The sequence below is a fragment of the Cryptomeria japonica genome, chromosome 9, assembly GCF_030272615.1.
Source record: "Cryptomeria japonica chromosome 9, Sugi_1.0, whole genome shotgun sequence".
NCBI classification, from domain to species: domain Eukaryota; kingdom Viridiplantae; phylum Streptophyta; class Pinopsida; order Cupressales; family Cupressaceae; genus Cryptomeria; species Cryptomeria japonica.
In genome coordinates, this window is record NC_081413.1 from 119,711,858 (window position 1) to 119,734,709 (window position 22,852).

The 22,852-nt window shown below is 38.6% G+C and overlaps 1 protein-coding gene across 1 annotated transcript; it reads left to right on the forward strand.

The window, feature by feature from the left end:
* Positions 1 to 10,075: 10,075 nt before the first annotated feature.
* LOC131858299 (uncharacterized) lies at positions 10,076 to 10,480 on the forward strand. The gene has a single exon (XM_059211498.1). The coding sequence runs from the start codon at positions 10,076 to 10,078 to the stop codon at positions 10,478 to 10,480; it is 405 nt and encodes a 134-aa protein (XP_059067481.1).
* The last annotated feature ends 12,372 nt before the right edge of the window (positions 10,481 to 22,852 follow it).

Consider the following 22,852-nt stretch of genomic DNA (forward strand, 5'->3'; position numbering starts at 1 on the left):
TAGATCAATGAAGGTAAGCACTATCACCGACACCGACATCAAATTTGGCAGCATGATCATAGGATACAAGGTAACTCAGTATAACCGACTAAATTCAGTTTCCAATTCATGTATTTTGGCCGCTTATAGGATGATGAGAGAAAATATCAAGTTAGATCTTTGTGATTGGATGCTTGAGGAGTTATTGATCAATTTAGGGAAGATTAAAGGTGAGAAGAAGGACACCTTCCGGTATGGAAATCTGTTAGTATGCTTAATGTTATACTTTTAAAATGATACCCCCAGTTCTGGAAGGAAGCAATGAGCTTTTGAAATCCCAGTGGGAAGATAGCTTAAACAATCAATTGTTGCATTAGGAAGTCTTAAAGATGATAAGGTATGGGTTTACTTCAAGGCTTTTTAGAAATCTATGAGGTCTAGAATAAGGATACTTGAGCAAATAGTAGATAAATACTCTACCAACATTTATTTCATGGTTAAGAAGGATGTGACTCTCATGGAGGCAGTCAAGCCCCAGAAGATTTGGATAGAGGAAATGGGATATGAGGTGGATGCATTAATCCTTGATGCATATGCAAAAATTCCGATAGATGCAGAAATAGATGAAGTGGAAAAACCTTGTGGAACAACACAACAAAAGACTTTTGAGGTTGAAACTAAATTCAACCGGAAAAAGAGAGAAAAACAAGAAGGTAAGGAAATCAAGTTTGTACAAAAGGTTTCTAAGGACATTAAGGCACTCATCGATGTTGTCCTAGAGAAAGGGAGAAAGAGGAAGGATCTAGTAGTTCACACTGAATCTGTGACTACAGATTCTGAGACTGATGATGAGACACCATTAGGTTTCAAAAGGGTTGTGAGGAAGAAACCAGAAGAATATAAAGTGGAACCAAAGAAACAACCATTTACAAAGGTCACCATCAAATTACCGACACAAAAGCAGGAACCCAAGGCTACACCATCAGCTACATCTGGTACTGCCAGAAGGAGGAAGAAGAGTGACATTGATTTAGCACTAGAGACTGGTAATGTAACAATTATTCCGCCTAAGACTTGTGCTGAAATTGTAGATGAAATAAATAAGGATGGGATGTTGAATAATGTTAAGTCTTATTATAATACATTCAAATTTGATGAACATAGAGAGGTAGAGGAAGCAATTCTTCTATATTTAGACATCTATAAGAAAACATTAATTGAAATAGAAAATCAAATACCGACAAAGCTATACAACATATTAGATGCTAGAAGGTTATCTACAATGCAAGAAGACAAACACATTAAGATGCAAGAAATTTTAGCTATATGTGTTGCTATAAGTCCAAATGAGATGGAGAAGACAATTGAGGCTACAGATAGGAAATTTTTTAACATCAAACATAGAATAAATAGCCTAATGTTAGGAGGGATGAATGAGATAATAAAGGAAACACAAAAGGGTTGGATAAAATTTTTGGGAGAGCATAGAGGATTCTTCACTTCACCGAAGACAAAGACTGATATTGTATATACACCAGTTGAAGGGAAAGGTAAAGGAATTATGGGTACTCCACCCTCAGTTTTGAAGAATATCAAGATAATGGAAATTGAGCCATCGGTTAACACAAATGCACAGACAAATACAGAGACACCGGTTAATATAGAGAACATTGTACATGATACTAACATTGAGCACACTTGTCCTCCGGATACTAATGTACAGGTTGAGGATATTGATCCTAGAGAGGAACCAACAGTTGCACAGACCGCACTAGGTGGTGAAGCCACCGGTGCAAGTGAGGAGGTAATAAAGGATAAATCACTAGAGACAACAGGGGAATCCTATAGGGAACCAGTTGTGGACACATCATTATTGACAATTGATACTTCTCTAGTGGAAAAGAAAAACATCATAGAGATGAGTCCCATAGAACTGATGAAGGAGGGAACCACAGACAAAGGGATTATAGATAAATCCATAGTTGTTTTGCACAGATTGGTCCCAAAATGTAAGATTGAGAATGAAGAGAGCCCTTCCGGCAAGCTTAAGATAATAACAAAATATATCTCTAAAGATTTTCAATCATTACAATAGATCTCTAACTGGCTAGCACTTGAAAAAATCACTTTGGCTAAGAGAGCCACTTTTGATCAGATCATTGACAGAGAGAAGAAAAAGATTGAGGAGAAGTTAATTTTGATAGAAAATTATTTGAAACAAGGTACTAACATATATGATGAATAATGATTAACAACAAATACCCTAATTGGTACTGAGAGGGGGGTGAATCAGTACAAACAAAAACTTCTCAACAACTTATCAAGTTAAAACAATGATAACCGGTTGTCTTCATCACTGAACTTAATCATGGCAATACCGGTTAAACATGGTAAGACTTCAGAAAGCTAAACCAGTAAAATTGAATACTTCAAATAACATTAAACACTTGATAACTACTTCACCAATATACATATGCATGTGTTGTATTGGTAATACCATAATAATTAGCTTTGCATGCATAATCACCCAAACAAAGTCTGCTCAATCATCACATGAAAAATGCACAACACATGACACACAAATTTTTCATGTGGAACCCCAAATGGGAAAACCATGGTGGGGATGAATACCCACAAGCTTATTTTTGAACTCTTTTGAAGCTCACTCTGTTAGGAGCCTAGTCTGGTTAAAGACTTTACAATAAGGTTTTCGTTAGGAATTGATCCTGTTAAAGATCACTCGGTTAAGGGATGGCTATATACCCTGTTAAAGGTTGAAACCCTGTTAAAGGCTACCTCGCTAGAGGACTTGAAGAACTCAATGATATTGAGTCACCTAGTTAGATGATTTACAATAAGCATGTTAAAGCTACCCGGTAAAGGGATTTTCCTATTGTTGAAATGGTTAGAAGACAACAAGTAAAGCTCTGATCTGATACCAACACTACATGCTAAGGCAGATCCCTTTCAGTTCTTCTACTCTACAATCACACTCTGCAATTTTCCACTCACTGGTCTGACAAGTATCTCATCACTCAGATACAAAACACAACATTTGCCAACACTTACAATAACAAACATCATCGACCTTATAGACAACAATTAGGTCAGTAGAATAAACCCTAAACCCTAAACATTTAAGGTTTACAATTATAAGCGGTCCAATCCTAACCGTTTAAACACTTTGCATAGAATAAAACAATCTCAAACAAATCACAATTCATTCTGCATCATCCATTATTCACCACACATGGGAATCAGTAACCCATTACGCTCTCTTCGCATACCTCCTAGAAAAATGTTCATTCCTGAGGTAGACATTTAATGCAATCGATCTTCACATGCAAGATCCTAAAAGAAATCCTTCACATGCACAAAACTGACGTGGCATCTCAATCTCATCCTCATCTCTTAGCTAACTCATCACAGAATGTCATTGGTTGTATCACACAAGCTAGATTGCCAAATCGGAAACCCTAGAGCTGAGACTAGCAACCGATAGTCACACTTAGTGAAACCCTGACACCGGTTCACTACATCTCTTCATACCGATTCTCCAACTTGAACATTAATAACAACTTCTTCCAATCTTCATACCGGTTCATATGTACTTATTGACATCAATGACAACATACATTATCATCATATCATCATACCAGTTCATCATATGCCAACAATCTCCGCCTTTGGCATTGATGGAAATACTCAGTGTAGCATTGCAACTATAAACAACGTAGACCAGTGCAACTATAACATATATCTTCATCATCACATATCTTCTCCCCCTTTGACAACAATGCCAAAGTGGAGGCACAAGCTTCCATTCTCCACTATGTTGCTCCCCCTATGGAGTAGCATCCTTCAACACATCAACCTTGTAAGATTTGTCATTTTAGTACCTGACTGATGTGGAGCACACATTTTTAGTTTACTTCATGAAGGGGAAGAACCCCTAATTCACCTCTCAAATAGGTAAATGTAGTCTTCGGTAAGGGCTTAGTAAATATGTCTGCTAGCTGCTCCTTACTGGAAACATGTTCTAATACAACCTCTTTGTTTTGAACCTTCTCGCTTAAGAAATGATACTTTAGCTCAATGTGCTTTGTCCTAGCATGCAATACCGTATTCTTGGAAATATTGATTGTACTTGTGTTGTCACAAAATATACTCATCAGTTCAGATATAGGTACTTTGAAACCATCCAATACATGTTTCATCCAGATTGCTTGAGTGCAATTCATAACTATTGTCACATACTCTGCTTTAGCTGTAGACTGGGAAGTACAACTCTACTTCTTACTCGTCCATTAGAGTAGTCTTCCACCAAGAAAGAACGCTCCACCAATTGTTCTCTCCTGGTCGTCCACATAACCTACCCAATCTGCATCGGTATATACTTTGAGATTAAAATCACCATTGTATGGATACCACAATCCATAATCAACTGTTCCTTTCAGGTATCTAAGAATCCTCTTGACTGCTACCAAGTGGGTGTCATGTCCCCTCTTTAGCTTTGTCTAGCAGAGACATGTGAGTCAACTTATTATGGGGTCTTGTAGGCTGACAATGATGGATAGAGACTCAATGTGGTTATACAGTGTTTGGGACTTGGTGTTCTGGCAGTAGTTGATTAGTTTGGAGTAGTTCCTTATTTTTAGGAGGCAATTCCTATGTTTATGGAGGATATCCCTACTATTTAGGAGGTTATGACCATACCCAGGGTTGGGTCTCCTTGAGATTATTCCTTGGGTTCAATTTCAAAGGATTTGGGTTTGTTTCCTAGTTTCTAGGAGCATCCCTAGATTTTAGGGATGAGATTGCCAGTGGATCCTTGATTTATGACTTCAGTCACAGATAGGTGGTAGGTCGACTTTTTGGTTTGTGGTATCATTTGAGCATTTTGCAGCTATTTGGGTTATATTTTTAATATTTCCTAAGTTAGCGTTTATTATTTAAATAAGGCTATGTGTATAGCCATTTTGGAGTAAGGGGTTTTTGGCCTCATCTGGATGCATATCCCTTGGTGTAATAGCTCATTGGAAAGGTCTTGGACTTTTCTAAATATTTTTCTCTTGACTCAGATCCTTTTGGTGAATGGATTTCTTTATATCTGAAAAAGGATCATTTTCTATGCACTTGGCAACTTAAAATGAGAAATATAACATTTTAACCCTAAATGCCACATTGAGTCACTTTTAGGGTTCGAGCTAAGTGGGAAGGTGTTATAAGGAAGTTGAGACCTAATAATTGGGTATCTTCTACACTTTTTACATCTTGGATTCGAGATTTTGGCTCTGGAAGAGCTTTTTAGCATCTGGGATGCCAACCCCAATGCCTTGCCTATTTGGGACGTAGCCCCCAATACAGTGGTTTGGATTTGCTTGCACTTATTAGCATCTTGGAGATTGCATGGCACACTTTCTGGAGGTTTCAATGATTCTGACAGAGTTCAGCGTGGGGTTTGGGGGTTTCTATCCAGTTGGGTGTACTTGGCAGTCGTACGGTTGTACCTGGCAACCACTTTCCTTCCCACGTGTAGCACTTGGAGGGCTGGAATCTTGCCGTAGCTTCATTCCTTGTTATATTACTCTTTCAGCATCCAGGTTGGGTTCATTCCTAATTGTAATCTTCCTGAAATTATTGGAAATCTTCATCTGGTCAAATATTTGATTTTATATTCAAAAATCTGCCTTGAATCAAATTTGTTTTGGCTATATATGAACTTCATTTTCAATACTTTGCTCATGTACTTGTACTTCATTTATTACTTGTTGAAAAATCATCAAAACACAAAAAGAATCCAACCCTTCTGCAACTTCTGTCTATTTCTGAAAGAAAATATTAATAAACGGGAAAAATCAATTTAAAATAGTAAAAATTACAACAAATTAGCAAAAGAGATCCATCAGGGATCTTTCAGTGGTATCAGAGCTATCATCTTGCCAGCCTGTAGGGTTTGTGTAGAATTTTCACACTATGGTTACATTTTATTCTATGCATCCGGGTAGAGAGGAGATATACAGGTATTATACACGCAGGGTAGCTCAATAGGAGTGTGAGTGGAATTGAACAGGTACCCAGTATGGCGGATGAACAAGGGGCTGCTAGATAGAACCGGATTGAGGATGAAGAATAGGAGATGATGAGAACTCTCATCACTACACAGCTCAGGATAGTCCAGACACTTGACAGATTACAGGAAACGTTGGCATGAATGGAGTTGGATAGAAATAGGGGCAGACATGGGTGGAGCAGATCAGTTTCAGTGGTAGGCAGTCATCATAGCCATCCATCCCATTCATCAATTGGGAGCTCCCTTCATTCCTCTAGGTGGGAATGCCATCATACACCTGCTACAGATAGACCTTTTCTTCCTCAATTTGTACTAGGTGAACAACCAGCACAGATAGATCCACCAGAGGTTGGGTTCCAGGAGTCAGTTTTGGCAGCCACAGCTGAGTGGAGAGCCCTACCCCCAGAGGTTAGGGATGTTTTCCCTCTTCCCCAGTATTGTGCATAGCATAGAGATACAACTAGGTTCAGAGGAGATCATGGTTATAGACCACCACAGCAGTAGAACTATGACCTCAATAGAGCTACTAGGAAGATCACATTGGCTACATATGATGGCTCTGGTGATACGAGTGCACGAGCTTGGGTGCACAAGCTGGACATATATCTATCCTTGAGGCCCATGCCTGAGTGTGAGGCTATTCAGTTTGTTGTGTTGCATTTGGACGAGATTGCCTATGATTGGTGGCACCATGGATTGGTCACCCAGGATCACGCCTTGGTACGTTCCTATGTCGAGTTCACTGAATGACTCATTACATAATTTGACCATAAGGATATAGAGCTCTATTATAGAGAGTTGGCACATCTTAGACAGACTGGGTATGCAGAAGCTTATATTAATGAGTTTTAGTGTATTGTGGTTATGGTACCTGATATACCCCAGAGGCGGAGTGTGATGTTATTTATTGAGGGATTGCAGGATAGACTTAAGGGATTGGTACGTGCTTTCTAGCCGACCACTCTTAAGGAGGCCATTGACGTGACATTGAGACTAGATATTGTTCCCACTTCTTATCAGGTAGATAAGAAGCCATTCAAGGACTCTCAGCCTACACATAAGGCCAATACTTCATAGAATAAAGGAGGGTCATCATCTAGACCCCCTTGGATGAATCAGGAGATGAGGAACGAATTGAGAAGGAAAAAGTTATGCTTTTCCTGCAAGGAACCTTCAGAACCAGGACACCGTTGTATGGGTAAAGGAAAGGTTCATTTGATTGAGGTGACAACTGAGTTAGGGAATGAGGAGGTACCTGACACTGACACAATTGGAGTTAGATACCCCTAAGCCTTTGGTGACAGCCAAAGTAACTATGGCTACCCTCTCCAGTTATCCTAAATTTCATGCCTTTCAGTTGAAAGGTACACTAAAGGGCAAGCTGGTCATCAGCATGGTAGACATAGGTGCCACGCATAACTTTATTGATCAGAAGTTAGTGGAGAGGCATGGATTACAGTATGAGGAGTTTGGTGGTTTTGGAGTGAAGGTGGCAGATGGTGCAATTTTGGGCTGTACTAAACGGATTCCACAACTTAGTATTTAGATGGGGGATTATACTTCGACTGATGATTTTTATGTGCTTCCATTAGAGGATTATGATGTGGTCTTGGGCATGCAGTGGTTATAGGGTATTGGGCGTTACATTATTGATCACCACCGTATGCAGTTAGAGTTCCTTTCTGGGGGGAAGAAGACTATCTTGAGGGCAGCTTCAGATGGTGGACCTAAGGAGGTGTCTTCTCAAAGGATGGAGACTATTATTAGACATAATGATGTGATTTGGGCTACACATTGTTTGGTGAAGTCCAAAACACCTACACCTCAGGATGGTAGGGTATTTTATGTTGATATTCAGATAGTGATGGACCATCATGGGAGAGTATTTGGTGACATACCTTCTGGAGTGCCTCCAGATAGAGGTTTCGAGCATGGTATAGAGATGGAGGATAGAGTGAAGCCAGTGATTACTACCCCATATCGTCATCCTAGAGCCTATAAGGATGAAATTGAGAAGACTATTCATGAGTTGTTGGATATGGGTTTCATTCGGCCTAGTTGTAGCCCCTTTGCTTCTTCTGTAGTGCTTGTTAAGAAGAAGGATGGGACTCTACGGATGTGTATAGATTACAGAGCCTTGAACAAGAAGACAATCAAGAACAGATACCGTATTCCACGCATTGATGAGTTGTTGGATGAGCTTCATAGAGCTATCTACTTCTCTAAGATTTATCTTCGTTCAGGTTACCATCAGATACGTGTACGAGCAGAGGATGTACACAAGACTACCTTCCGTTGTCACTATGGGCACTATGAGTTTTTGGTAATGCCTTTTGGCCTTACCAATGCACTAGCCACTTTCCAGTCCTATATGAACCATATCTTCAACAAGCAGTTGAGGAAGTCGGTTCTAGTGTTCTTTGATGACATATTGATTTACAGTCGTACTTGGGAGGACCATCTCAGATATGTTGAGGAGGTACTTAGCATTATGGAGAGCCAATCTCTATTTGCTAAGTTATCCAAATGTGAGTTTGGACTTAGGGAGGTTTTATATTTGGGCCATGTGATCAGTGTTGATGGGGTAAAGGTGCATGAGGAGAAGATTCGAGCGATTTGAGATTGGCCCCTCCCTCAGAACATTACTGATTTATGTGGGTTCCTTGGTTTATGTGCTTATTACAAAAGATTTGTGAGAGGTTTCTCTCAGTTGGCAGCACCTTTGACAGACCTCATAAAGAAAGGGGCATTCAGATGGACAAAATAGGCACAGGGAGTCTTTGATAGACTCAAGGAGGTTATGAGCACTTGTCTAGTTTTGGCAATACCTGATTTCTCGCAGCCATTTGTCCTAGAGTGTGATGCTTTAGGTCTAGGCATAGGAGTTGTGTTGATGCAGAACAAACATCCCATTGCCTATGAGAGCTGGAATGAGAGGTTGTACTCTACATATGATAAGGAAATGTTGGCTATTATGCATGCTTTAACCAAATTTAGACAATATCTTGTTGGTAGCAAATTCATGGTAAGAATCAACCACAACAGTTTGAAATATTTCCTAAATCAGACAGAGTTCAATGATCGACAACAAAAATGGGTGAGCAAGATTCAGGCTTATGATTTCGATATCGAATTCATAAAGGGGAAGAATAATACTATGGCTGATGCACTCTCTAGGAAACCCTCACTTGCTGTCCTATGTTCATTGAGCGAGATTTCAGCAGATTGGAAGGCTCAACTTTTGGTTGAGTATTCCAAAAATTGGCATGCTTGTGAGGTCATGGATGGTTTGATAGTGGATGACAGATACAGTGTGGTAGATGATATTATCTATTACAAGGGTAGGGTTTATCTTGTTCCGGGTTCACAGTTGACGGAATAAATTTTGCATGCTTTCCATGATACTCCTATGGTAGGACATCTAGGGTATGTTAAGACTTATAGAGTGGTTTGAGAAGATTCTCTTGGAAGGGTCTCAAAGATGATGTTTTGCGGCATGTCCGTGAGTGTATGACTTGTCAGTAGATCAAGTCGAAGCATACTTATCCTATTGGGTTGTTACAGCCCTTGCCTATACCAGAACATAAGTGGACTGGGATTTCTATGGACTTCATTACAGGTCTTCCTCGGGTGCAAGGGAAGGATTGTATCTATGTGGTCATGGATAGGCTAACAAAATATGCCCACTTCTTTCCCATTGTAGTTGATTTTACAGCATCTCAAGTGGCTGAGCTATTTTTCAGAGAGGTGTTTAGACTCCATGGTCTTCCCAAGACCATAGTGAGTGACAAGGACAACAGATTCATGAGTTCCTTTTGGCAAGAACTTTTCAGGCTAGCAAGCACTGAGTTGACACCTAGTACTAGTTACCACCCTCAAATAGATGGACAAACCTAAATAGTCAATAAGTGGGTTGAGGGATATTTGTGTAACTATGTGTTAGGGTAGTAGAAAGCATGGGTACGTCAGTTGTATTTTGGCAGGTATTGTTATAATACTACACACCATATGTCCATTGGTATGATGCCTTTCAGAGCTCTCTACGGCTATGAGGCATTATCCTTCATTGATTTAGCTCTGAGTGACAGTAGAGTTGCTTTGGCTCAGGATTGGTTACAGGAGAACCAGGATATCATGAGATCTCTCAGGGAGAATTTACAACATGCACAAAATCAACAAAAGATATACACTGATCAGCATAGGATTGAGAGAGCATTTGAGGTGGATGACATGGTTTTCTTGTGCTTACAGTCATACCGGCAAAGTACCCTTAAAGGGGGGGGAGCTGAGAAGCTCAAACCATGTTTTTATGGACCATATAGGGTACATAGGCGAGTTGGAGAGGTTTCTTATGAGGTTGAGTTACCACCAGGCAGTAAAATTCATAATATGTTTCATGTATCTTGCCTGAAAAAGGCCCTTGGATAGCATATTATAGTTTCACCCAATTTGCCTCCCATGGACGAGGAAGGTAAATTGACTTTGGTTCCTAAGGAGATTCTTGAGGTGAGGGAATGGCGGTTGTGAAGCAAGGTGATTCGTGAGTATTTGGTATGTTGGAGAGATCTTCCCATAGAGGATGCCACTTGGGAGGGTGAGGCCATTTTACAACATCCAGCATTACAGTCGCTTGTGGGCAAGCATCTCCGAGAGGGGAGGACTGTCATGTCCCCTCTTTAGCTCTGTCTAGTAGAGACATGTGAGTCAGCTTATTATGGGGTCTTGTAGGCTGACAGTGATGGATAGAGACTCAGTGTGGTTATATAGTGTTTGGGACTTGGTGTTCTGGCAGTAGTTGATCAATTTGGAGTAGTTCCTTATTTTTAGGAGGCAGTTCCTATGTTTATGGAGGATATCCCTACTATTTAGGAGGTTATGACCATACCCAGGGCTGGGTCTCCTTGAGATTATTCCTTGGGTTCAGTTTCAGAGGATTTGGGTTTGTTTCCTAGTTTCTAGGAGCATCCCCAGATTTTAGGGATGAGATTGCCAGTGGATCCTTGATTTATGACTTCAGTCATAGACAGGTGGCAGGTTGACTTTTTGTTTTGTGGTGTCATTTGAGCATTTTGCAGCTATTTGGATTATATTTTTAATATTTCCTAAGTTAGCATTTATTATTTAAATAAGGCTATGTTTATAGCCATTTTGGAGTAATAAGGGGTTTTTGGCCTCATCTGGATGTGTATCCCTTGGTGTAATAGCTCATTGGAAAGGTCTTGGACTTTTCTAAATATTTCTCTCTTGACTCAGATCCTTTCGGTGAATGAATTTCTTTATATTTGAAAATGGGTCGTTTTCTATGCACTTGGCAACTTAAAATGAGAAATATAACATTTTAACCCTAAACACCACATTGAGTCACTTTTAGGGTTCGAGCTAAGTGGGAAGGTGTTATAAGGAAGTTGAGACCTAATTCTTGGGTATCTTCTACATATTTTACATCTTGGATTTGAGATTTTGGCTTTGGAAGAGCTTTTCAACATCTGGGATGCCAACCCCAATGCCTTGCCTGTTTGGGACGTAGCCCCCAATATAGTGGTTTGGATTTCCTTGTAGTTATTAGCATCTTAGAGATTGTACAACACACTTTCTAGAGGTTTCAGTGATTCTGACAGAGTTCAGCGTGGGGTTTGGGGGTTTCTATCTAGTTGGGTGTACTTGGTAGCCGTACGACTGTACCTGGCAGCCACTTTCCTTCCCATGTACAACACTTGGAGGGCTGGAATCTTGCTGCAACTTCATTCCTGGTTATATTACTCTTTCAGCATCCAGGTTGGGTTCATTCCTGATTGTAATCTTCCTAAAATGATTGGAAATCTTCATCTGGTCAAATATTTGATTTTATATTCAGAAATTTGCCTTGAATCGAATTTGTTTTGGCTATATATGAACATCATTTTCAGTACTTTGTTCATGTACTTGTACTTCATTCATTACTTGTTGAAAAATCATCAAAACACAAAAAGAATCTAACCCTTCTGCAACTTCTATCTATTTCTGAAAGAAAATATTAATAAATGGGAAAAATCAATTTAAAATAATAAAAATTACAGTAGATTAGCAAAAGAGATCCATCAGGGATCTTTTAGTGGGACTCTCTTGGACTTTTCTAAAAATGGGCCACAATGCCCACTACATGAGCAATATCTGGTTTGCTATGTACCACATAGTGCAGCTTACCGATGATTGACCGATACTCCTCATTCACCAACACTGAATCACCTTCCTTAGTCAATTTGCATCCGGTCACCATTGGTGTACCAACTGGTTTTCTCTCCTCCATGCCAAAGGTCTTCAATACCTCTTTGACATACTTGGACTGGGTAATAAAGATACCCTCTTTCATTTGCTGAATATGTAGACCAATGAAGAACTTTATCTCTCTAATCAAAGACATCTCAAACTCTTTCTTCATTTCATCTGCAAATGAATGACTCGTTTCATCATCTCCTCCAAAGATTATGTCATCTACAAATACTTCACATATTAGAATTTGATCACCTTTAGATTTCAAGTAGATGTTGCTATCCTCACTTGTTCTCTAAAATCCTATATTCACAAGATGAGAGTGTAACCATTCATACCATGCCCTTGGTTCTTGTTTCAATCCATACATGGCCTTGTGTAATCTACACGCCGTGTTACTATCTTTTGATAAGGCAAACCCATCTGGTTGCTCAATATACACTTCCTCTTCTAGGATTACATTCAAGAATGCAGACTTCACATACATCTGGTATACCTTGAATCCCTTAAATGTTGCAAATGCAAGTAGCATTCAAACGCCTTCCAGTCTATCCAGTGGGGCAAAAGTTTCTCCATAGTCTTCTCCTTCTTCCTGAGCATATCCCTTGCATACAAGTCTTGCTTTGTTCGTTATAACTGTGCCTTCTTCATTCAGCTTATTCCTGAAGACCGATTTGGTACCTATGACATTCTTGTGTTCCGCTCTAGGTACCAAAGACCATGTTGCATTCTTTTCTATCTGGTCCAGTTCCTCTTCCATTTCCTTAATCCAGTCTTCATCTGTAAGTGCCTCTCTTGTAGTCTTAGGCTCAAATTCAGAAATCATGCAAGAGTTTTCTTTCACCTTTCTTCTTGTTAGTATCCCTGCATCTTTATCTCCTATGATCTACTTTGGATCATGATATAGTTTCACATATCTAGGAATGACTCTAGTTGGTTCTGCTTGCTTTTCGTCTTCTTCTTCACCTACTGCAGCTTCTACCGGTACAGGAACACTGAGGTCTTTGCTTATTTCTTTCTTAACCAATTCTCAGAAGGCTACACCCGGTTCATCTTACACTTGCTCGCTGCAAGTTTCCTCAGGCTCCTCAGGGAATTCATCAACCCTAACATTGATACTCTCAACAATTTTCTGAGTCCTATTGTTGTAGCACTTGATAGCTTTTCTCTTAGTGGAATATCCCAAAAATATTCCTTCATCATATTTAGCATCAAACTTGCTCAGATGCTCACCTCTCTTGATATAACACTTACTGCCAAATACTTTAAAATAACATATAGTGGGAGTCTTCCTAGTCCAGTACTCATAAGGGGTTTTAACTTTATCTTTCTTGATGAGTACTCGGTTTATAGTATAGACTGCAGTGCTCATCGCTTCTCTCTAAAAAGTGTGAGCAACCTTTCCTTGGATCAGCATTGTTCTGGTTGCTTCAACTACAGTCTTGTTATTCCTTTCTGCTATGCCATTCTGTGGTGGTTTCCTTGGGGTAGACAACTCCCTCTTGATACCATTCTCTTCATAGTACTTGTTGAATTCATCATAAGTGAATTCACCTCCTTGATCAGTTCTTAGGCATTTTATCCTTTGACCACTTTCCTTCTCTACTAATGCTCTAAAGGCTTTGGACTTTCCAAATTCCTCAGACTTGTCTTTCAATAATGTGACCCACATCATTCTTGAGCAATCATCACTAAGAATCATGAAATACCTATCTCCTTGAATACTTCTAGTTTTCATTAGACCACACAGATCGATGTGCACAAGATCAAGTCCTCTGCTGAAAAAGACTTACCTTTGAAAGTTGAGGAAGACATCTTCCCAAGTTGGCATTCTCTACACAAAGAATTCTCTGGTTTGTTTAGCAAAGGAAATCCTCTTACTACCTTGATCTTACTCGCCTTTAAAATATTGTCAAAATTCATATGACAAAGTCTCCTATGCCATATCTAATTGTCATCAAACTTCGCCATCAGACACTGACTAATTTTGGCATTCAACTGAAACAAGTTACCTCTGGTCTGCTTACCAGTGGCAATAAGTTCACCACTCTTTCCAATTATACTACAGACTCCACCTTTGAACTCCAATATGAGTCATTTGTCATTTAGTTGAGCAACACTCAAAAGGTTGTGCTTAAGGCCTTCTACCCAGTAGACATCATCCGCACTACTCTTTCCATTCAGTGAGATGGATCCTTTACCTTGTACCAAGCATGGTGCATCATTGCCAAATTGGACAACACCTCCATCATATTCTTCCAGAGATGGAATATTTCTTCGGTCACCAGTCATGTGGTGAGAACACCCACTATCAATAATCCACTCATTAGAGTTGTCAATGCAAGAGACAAGGGCTTTCTTGTCAAACACTTCTTCCTTTACAACTACAAACACTATTTCTTCATTCTCTTCATCCTCAGATTCTTCATCAGTAACACCTTCATCAACTGCAACAAGATAATTTCTCCTACCTCCTCCTTTATACTTTCTAAACCTCTCCAGTTTATTCTTATTGTCATTGTTAGGACAGTTAACTGCTATATGTCCAATCTTATTGCAAGAAAAATATTTTAAAGGAAGCTTACCTCTGTATTTTCCAGTGCCTTTTGGAAGTCTCTTGGAAAGAAGAGCTTCAAACTCCATCTGAATCTCTTCATCATCCATATCTCTGCATTACCTAGATTCATAACTGGTACATACTTCTTTTCCTTTTCTGGTTGGTGTAGCAGATGCTCTAAAGGCTGACTCATTCTTCTGAACACTGCCATCATAGCTATTCAGCTCATATGTTGTCAACTTTACAATGATAGAGTCTAAGGATACCTTGGTTTTGTCGATAGACCTTAGCTCCTGGATAGAAGCAACTCTGATTTCATAGACCGGTAATAATGATCTCAAAACTTACTGACAATGGTGGCATCATCAATTGTTCCACTAGTGCTCTTGATATCTCCAACCACAGTCTTGATCCTTATGCCATATTGTCGAATGATCTCTCCTTCAACCATCATCATGTCTTCAAATTTTCCTCTAAGGCTTTCTTCCTTAGCTTGCTTGACATATTCATCACTGCCATAAATGGTTTCCAATGTGTCCTATACATCCTTAGGAGTGTCCTTATCTTGTACATCATTGAACTCAATATCAGATAGGTTGCTAATAAGGGCTTCCATGACTTGCCCATTTTCTTGAATCTCTCTTTTCTGATCATCGGTTAGAGTGCCAGTGGGGATTACATAGGCATTCTCAACATAGCTCCAATGTTGAGCACCTAAACTCTTGATATAAATCTTCATTTTGTCCTTCCATATTTTGAAGTTATCTCTATTGAACTTAGGACCTTCCCTCTTCATCATTAAAGCAAGATCTTTTACCTCAAATGGTTAAGCTTATATCATCGAGGACCTGGAGTTGCTCTGATACCAATTGATGAATAATGATGAACAACAAACACCCTAACTGGTATTGAGAGGGGGGGTGAATCAGTACAGACAAAAACTTCTCAACAACTTATCAAGTTAAAACAATGATAACTGGTTTTCTTCATCACTGAACTTAATCATGGCAATACCGATTAAACACAGTAAGACTTGAGATAGCTAAACTAGTAAAACTAAATACTTCAAATAACATTCAACACTTGATAACTACTTCACCAATATACATATGCATGTGTTGTATCAGTAATACCATAACTATTAGCTTTGCATGCATAATCACCTAAACAAAGTCTGCTCAATCATCACATGAAAAATGCACAACACATGACACACAAATTTTTCACGTGGAAACCCAAATGGGAAAACCATGGTGGGGATGATACCCACAAGCTTGTTTTTGAACTCTTTTTAAGCTCGCTCTATTAGGAGCCTAGTCCAGTTAAAGACTTTACAATAAGGTTCTATTAGGAACCAATCCTGTTAAAGATCACTCGGTTAAGGGATGGTTATATACCCTGTTAAAGGTTACCTTGCTAGAGGATTTGAAGAACTCAATGATATTGAGTCACCTAGTTAGAGGATTTACAATAATCCTATTAAAGCTACCTGGTAAAGGGATTTTCCTACTGTTAAAATGGTTAGAAGACAACAGGTAAATCTTTGATCTAATAACAACACTACATGGTAAGGCAGATCCCTTTTAGTTCCCCTACCCTGCAATCACACTCTGCAGTTTTCCACTCACTGGTCTGGAAAGTATCTCATCACTCAGATACAAAACACAACATTTTCCAACACTTACAATAACAAACATCATTGACCTTATAGACAATAATTAGGTCGGTAGCATAAACCCTAAACCCTAAATATTTTAGGTTTACAATTACAAGCGGTCCAATCCTGACCATTCAAACACTTTGCATAGAATAAAACAATCTCAAACAGATCACAAGTCATTCTGCATCATCCATTCTTCACTGCACATGGGAATCAGTAACCCATCACGCTCTCATCACATACCTCTAAGAAGAATGTTCATTCTCGAGGTAGACATTTAATGCAATCGATCTTTACATGCAAGATCCTCAAGGAAATCCTTCACGTGCACAAAACTAACGTGGCATCTCGATCTCATCCTCATCTCCTAGCTAACTCATCACAGAATGTCACCGATTTCATCACACAAGCTATATTTCCAAACCAGAAACCCTAGAGCTGAGACTACCAACCGGTAGTCATACTTAGTGAAACCTTGACACTGGTTCACTACATCTCTTCATACCGGTTCTCCAACTTGAACATTAATAAAAAATTCTTCCAATCTTCATACTGGTTCACCTTCACTTATTGACATCAATGACAACATACATTATCATCGTATCATCATACCAGTTCGTCATATGTCAACAATATATAGGGTATGTTGCAATACAAATATTCTTACAACAAAAGTAGATGAAAAGATAAAAGAGATACAAAACAAAATTGCTAGTATTGCTAACTCTTTTGATGGACTAATTTCACTAACCACATCTATTGATGGAAAAATTTTAACTTTGGAGAATCAAATTTATGCTCTTGAAAAAGAAAGAGATAAGATCATTCAAAGAGCTAGAAGTCTCAGAGGTTTGGTGAGTCCAAGATTGGATTCACTTGGTGTTCATAAGAGGGAATGCATGGATATTCTTGGTAAGCCCACACTGGTAGAAGCTAATAAGAAAGAATCACTTGCATATTTATTGAGTGGACTTGTATCTATCTCCGACACATTCAAAACCGGCTGGGATGCTTATGTGGAGTTATTAGAGAAAGCTTACCCAGAAATCTTGAAATTGGTCAAGCTCCGGTAAGACACTTTTTTTGGAGATATTATGTATACAGTTATCATTCTTTGACATTATTTTTACAATTTTTGGGCATTGATGTCAAAGGGGGAGTAGTATACATGTGAAAAGGAATGAAGGGTTGCATACATTAGAGGTAGTTATAGAGTTTTTGGAATTTTGGAGTATTGGAGTATTTTGCATATTCAGCTCCAAGGGAGTAGGGCAGGATGAAACTGACAGTTGAAACCTTGACCATTTTTCAGATTTGTGTTGCCATCAATGCCACGGAGATTGTTAGAAATTAACACTCTACTGGTTAGGTTTTATTATGTTGTCATTGATGGCAATATGTTTTTGGGTTCAGGCTTCATATGGTGTACTAACAGGCACTTCACAGACTCTACATCGGCACCGACATGATAGTAGATCTCTTTGGTCACTGGCAATGCAGGCCGACATGGTATGGTAAATGATATCGGTATTGGAGGCTGACACATCTTTGATCTAGCATCGACAACTTGTTTAATGCTTATTTATTTATGTTATAAGGCCGACATGTATTATGTAATTGTATATATCCTTGTAAGCCGGCATAAGGCATAAATTTGTATAGGGTATATAGGGGAGATTGATTAGATCACTTTTGATATGGATGGATGGATATATAAGGCTATGGATGTAATGTAATGCGAAATATATCAGAGAGACTATGTATGTGGGGAATTCATTGTAAGGGTTATTTCAGTACTGAGGTTTTAGGTTTTAACCGGAACAGACAAAGCTTAAACTAGAACTGTATTTTCGCATAGGAGATGCTATACTAAGCAGTTCACTATTCTCTGGATTGTTGTCTGGATTGTTATGTAGTCAATGAGACTCCTATTGTGATGAGCAGTGTGCTCTACGTTGTAAGAGTTAAAGGAATAAACATGCATGCATATAGTCTATCACCAGGCACATTAGTTAAAAAAATATGAATTTTTTTTAAGCATAATTATAATTAAAAGTATCATATTATGCGCTCATCACTTTGCAATACCAAAGGGGCAAACCAGGGTATAGGAAAATGTATTGGCATTTGCTAGGTTAGGCTTGGGAGAATTCATTGATTGGGCACTCGAAGAGACCTGCAAAAAATATTTTGTATGGCTGAGATAAAAGAAGGTTTCCCCCATTTAATGGTAGATATGTTGGATTGTTTGAGCACCCTCTGGGGGGTTTCAAGAATCTAGAAAAGAAAGTGTGTAAACTTAAGGTTTCTAAGAAAGTGGCTCTTAATCAAAAGGTAATTTTGGAACCATCTATTTCTAGGGCTATATATGTAACGATTGAGAATGAGAAGTGGAAAGAAGCAACCCATCATTTAAAAAATAATGGTTTTTCATGAAAAGGGTAGGCGAATGGCTTGCATATGTTCGAGTTCGAAAGTGGATTGATGAGCATTGGGGTAAAAACCATACTTTGAATACTCTCCCAAATGTTTTCTATCTTTTTATTTGTGAGCATATTGAGGACAAGAAGTGGATTTAGAACAATGGTCCATTTTTAATGGGTGGGATGGGTTTTTACGTTTGGGATTGGTCCCCCAAATTTAACCTGTTGAAGGCTATTATATAGGAAATTCCCATCTAGGTTAGACTCTATAATCTTTGGAATGAGTATTAGCATCCAAAGAATCTAAGGATGATTGGGAAAAAAATGGTTACCTTTTTCAAAGTAGATGAAGCGATAGAAAAAAAGGATTTCAGTATCTATGCTCAGGTTTGCATTCTGTGGAAAACTTTTCTACCTCTTCCTAAAGAAATAAAACTTTTCTCTGCAGAAGGGGTTTGGTGACAGAAAGTGGAGGTTTTAAGACTTGGTTGAAAATTGTAAGAAATACAAAGGCTTTGGTCACCCAACAGAGGATTGTATGATTCATAAGAAATGTAAAGATTTGGAGCAAAATCGAGCGATTGATAAGATTGTGGATTTTTCGGTGATTTGGTTCACCCCCCTGAGGGTGGTGGTTATAAAATGAGGAAGCTAGGTGGTTTTTGAATTGGGCTTAAGGTGGTTGTGTTGCTTGAGATACTAGAAGGACCTCATGAAACTGCAATGAAAGTCTTGTTGGAGATGTCAGATGGTGTTGCTCATTTGGGAAGGATGGTAGTTGTAGTCAGTAGGGAAGTCTCATCCCCATAAAAGCAGGTGTAGGAGATGGTGTATCTAGAGTTGCAGGGGGAAAGAGTGAAGATTTGGGATGAGGTGCTCCTAGAATGAGATCTTATTGCTTGGACATTCCACCTTTTGGAATCAAGGGACATTGATAAAATACCCATATTATTGAGAGCTGAAGATATTTTGTTGAGGAGATGAATGACATTGGAGGGTATTGGAGGTCTGGACAATCTTATAGGGACCTTAAAGGATCAGATTGAGTGTGATTTTAAAGACATTCATATTTCTCCTAAATGAGTTGAGTTTCCTTTAGATGATCAAGGCAAAAATGATATGGAAATCCCGAACCAAAAGCTTAAAAGGCAACTATATCGGTCATTAGTAGATGACGAAGCTATTATGGGCTTGACAAATGAGGAAAGTATCTTAGATAAATGGTTGATTTTCCAATCCCCAGCGAAAACTGTTAATATGAAAAATAGGGAAAAGAAACAAAGAGGACCAAAGACCAACCTTTTGAAACTTGAGTTGGATGACAATGCCAAGGGGCAAAGAAAACTGAGATTTGGGAAGGGGTCGAACCCTCCTAGAGAGCCTTGAAAATAATTTCAAGAAATTTCAGGGGCTACAATGCCCCTAACAAGAGACCTTTGATCAAAAGATGTTTTGATTAGACACAACTAGATTGTGTTTTTCTTTAGGAAATGAAACTAAGCAATAATGAAGTTGAGGGACTTTTAGTTAAATGGTGACTTTGGAAAGGTTTTAGCATGGATGCAGAAGGGGCTTTGGGTGGACTAGTGATCCTTTTGAATCCAAGGGTATTGGATTGTGTATTATTGAGTCAAGAAAAACAGTGGCAATTGGTAAGGTTGACTTTTGTCATCTCAAGGGATATGTTCTTGGTCCTTAATGTCTAGCTATGGGCCTGCTAGTATCCAACAAAAGAAAGAATCGTTGGTCTTGTTGTCTAAGGTTATTTAGGATTTTGAGGATTCATCTTGCTTAATTAGAGTTATTTTAATGTGACATTGGTAGCTTAGGATAAAAGTGGTAGAACAATTAGGTTTGGTCGCACCCAAAGAGATTTTCAAAATTTTGTTACCGTTAATATTTTGCTTGAAGTCAAATTTAAAAATGGGGCCTTCACTTGGAGTAATCGCAAGCTAGGGTCTGGTAATATTACTGAGAAGTTGGATCACTTCTTCCTTGTTGGTGCTTGGGCTAGGATGTCAATGGTGTATGAGGTGAAGATTGTCCCCTTTTTTGGTTTGGATCATTTGATACTATCCCAATTTGTTGCTCATTCAAATTTGAAAAATGTGGTTGCGAGCGACGGAGTTGAAAGATTTAACTATGAAATGGTGGTGGAAGGGTCCACAAGTAGAAGGTAAGAAAGCTTTCATTTTTTTTTAAAAATTGTAGTTATCAATACTTTCTTAAAAGAATGGAATAGGATGAATTCCAAGGATGTTTTTATGAAAATATTTCTTATAGAACAGCAGCTGGAAGTTCTTAATTCCAAAAATTTTAAGGATGAGTTGATGAAGGGGAAATTTCTAGAAGAAAAAAAAGCTCCACTCTCACCATTCTAAATTATTGGCTAGAGAAGAAATCTATTAGACACACAAATGAAGAGAATATTGGTTGAAGGAAGGGGATAGAAACACAAAATACTTTCATAATGCAGTGAAGGTGAGAAGGTCAATCAATATAATTTACAAAATTAAAAGAGTTGATGGAAAGTGGTTGCATGAGCCAGATGCTATCAATAATGAAGCATTTAATTTTACAAAAAAATTGCTCACAGCTGATGTGGTAGATCTTGAGGTGATAGATAAGTAGGTTTTAGATGTAATTTATCACCTAGTTTTTTATGAACAAGATATGATGCTTTGAGCTCCAGTGAAGATAAAGGAGGTAAAAAAGGCCCTTTTATCCATGGGGGCTGAGAAGGCCCTGAGGCCTAATGGTTTTCCTACTAATTTCTTTCAGAATTTCTAGAATATTTTTGAAAAAGATACATGGCAGGTGGTGGAAGAGTCTAGGCGGGATGGCTTGGTGTTGAAAGACTTAAACAACACCCTGATTGAATTGATCTCAGAGAAGGACAAAGTTTAATCCTTTAGTGATTTTAGACCGATATCTTTGTGTAATACTATTTACAAAATTATCTCAAAATTCATGGCGAACCGACTGAAAGGAATATTGAGGTCGATTATTTCTAATGAGCAAAGTGGGTTTTCCCCCAAGAGATCGATTGTGGAAGTGTGGTTATTGCTCACAAATCAATCCACTCAATTAGATTGGCAAAAACTAAGAAGATGTTTGTAAATCTTTATATTAGGAAAGCATATGATCAAGTGAATAGGTCCTTCCTTCTTAGAGTTTTGGAGAAATTTGTATTTTGTCCCCAATGCATGGACTGGGTCCAATGCTATATTTGTCATTCTCAATTCTCAATATTAGTTAATGGGAGCCCTCAAGGATTTTTTTCCTCTTCAAGGGGACTCAAACAAGGGGACCCTATATCCCCATTCATCTTTATTATTATGGTAGAGTTCCTTGGTGGATTGATCTCTAGGAAACAAATTAATGGGCAATGGAAAGGGGTTAAAATTGCAAGCAATTTGGATGTGGTATCCCATTTGCAATTTGTTAATGATAATTTATTGTTGGGGGAGGCTTCTTATAGAGAAGAAAGGTGTATGAAGTCTTCTTTGGATGAGTATAGTTCAGCTTTGGGATAGTGTATTAATTGGCACAAGTCAAAGATTTTTTTCTTTAATACTAATGTATAGAAACAAATGGAGATAGCTAGAATTTTGAACATTAGGCCAGGAGCTTTGGCAGGGTGATATTTGGGCATGCCCTTGTTTGGGGGTTTATCGAGGTCCACTTTGTGGAAACCACTAGTGGATAGTTGTCTCAGAAAATTGGAAAGCTGCAGAAATTAGTGGCTTACTTTAGGTGGGTGGTTACTATTGTTGAACACAATTATTTTGACTATCTCCATTTACTCGATGATGTGTAATAAGATCCCCCAAAAAATTATCAAGATCATTGAAAAGAAAATGAGGAAGTTCCTATGGAATGGAAATCAAGAACAATACACAATTCCACTG

Bases quoted from the DNA above. Each gene is read 5' to 3' on its own strand.
- LOC131858299 (XM_059211498.1), top strand. From the start codon at position 10,076: ATGCCTTTCAGAGCTCTCTACGGCTATGAGGCATTATCCTTCATTGAT.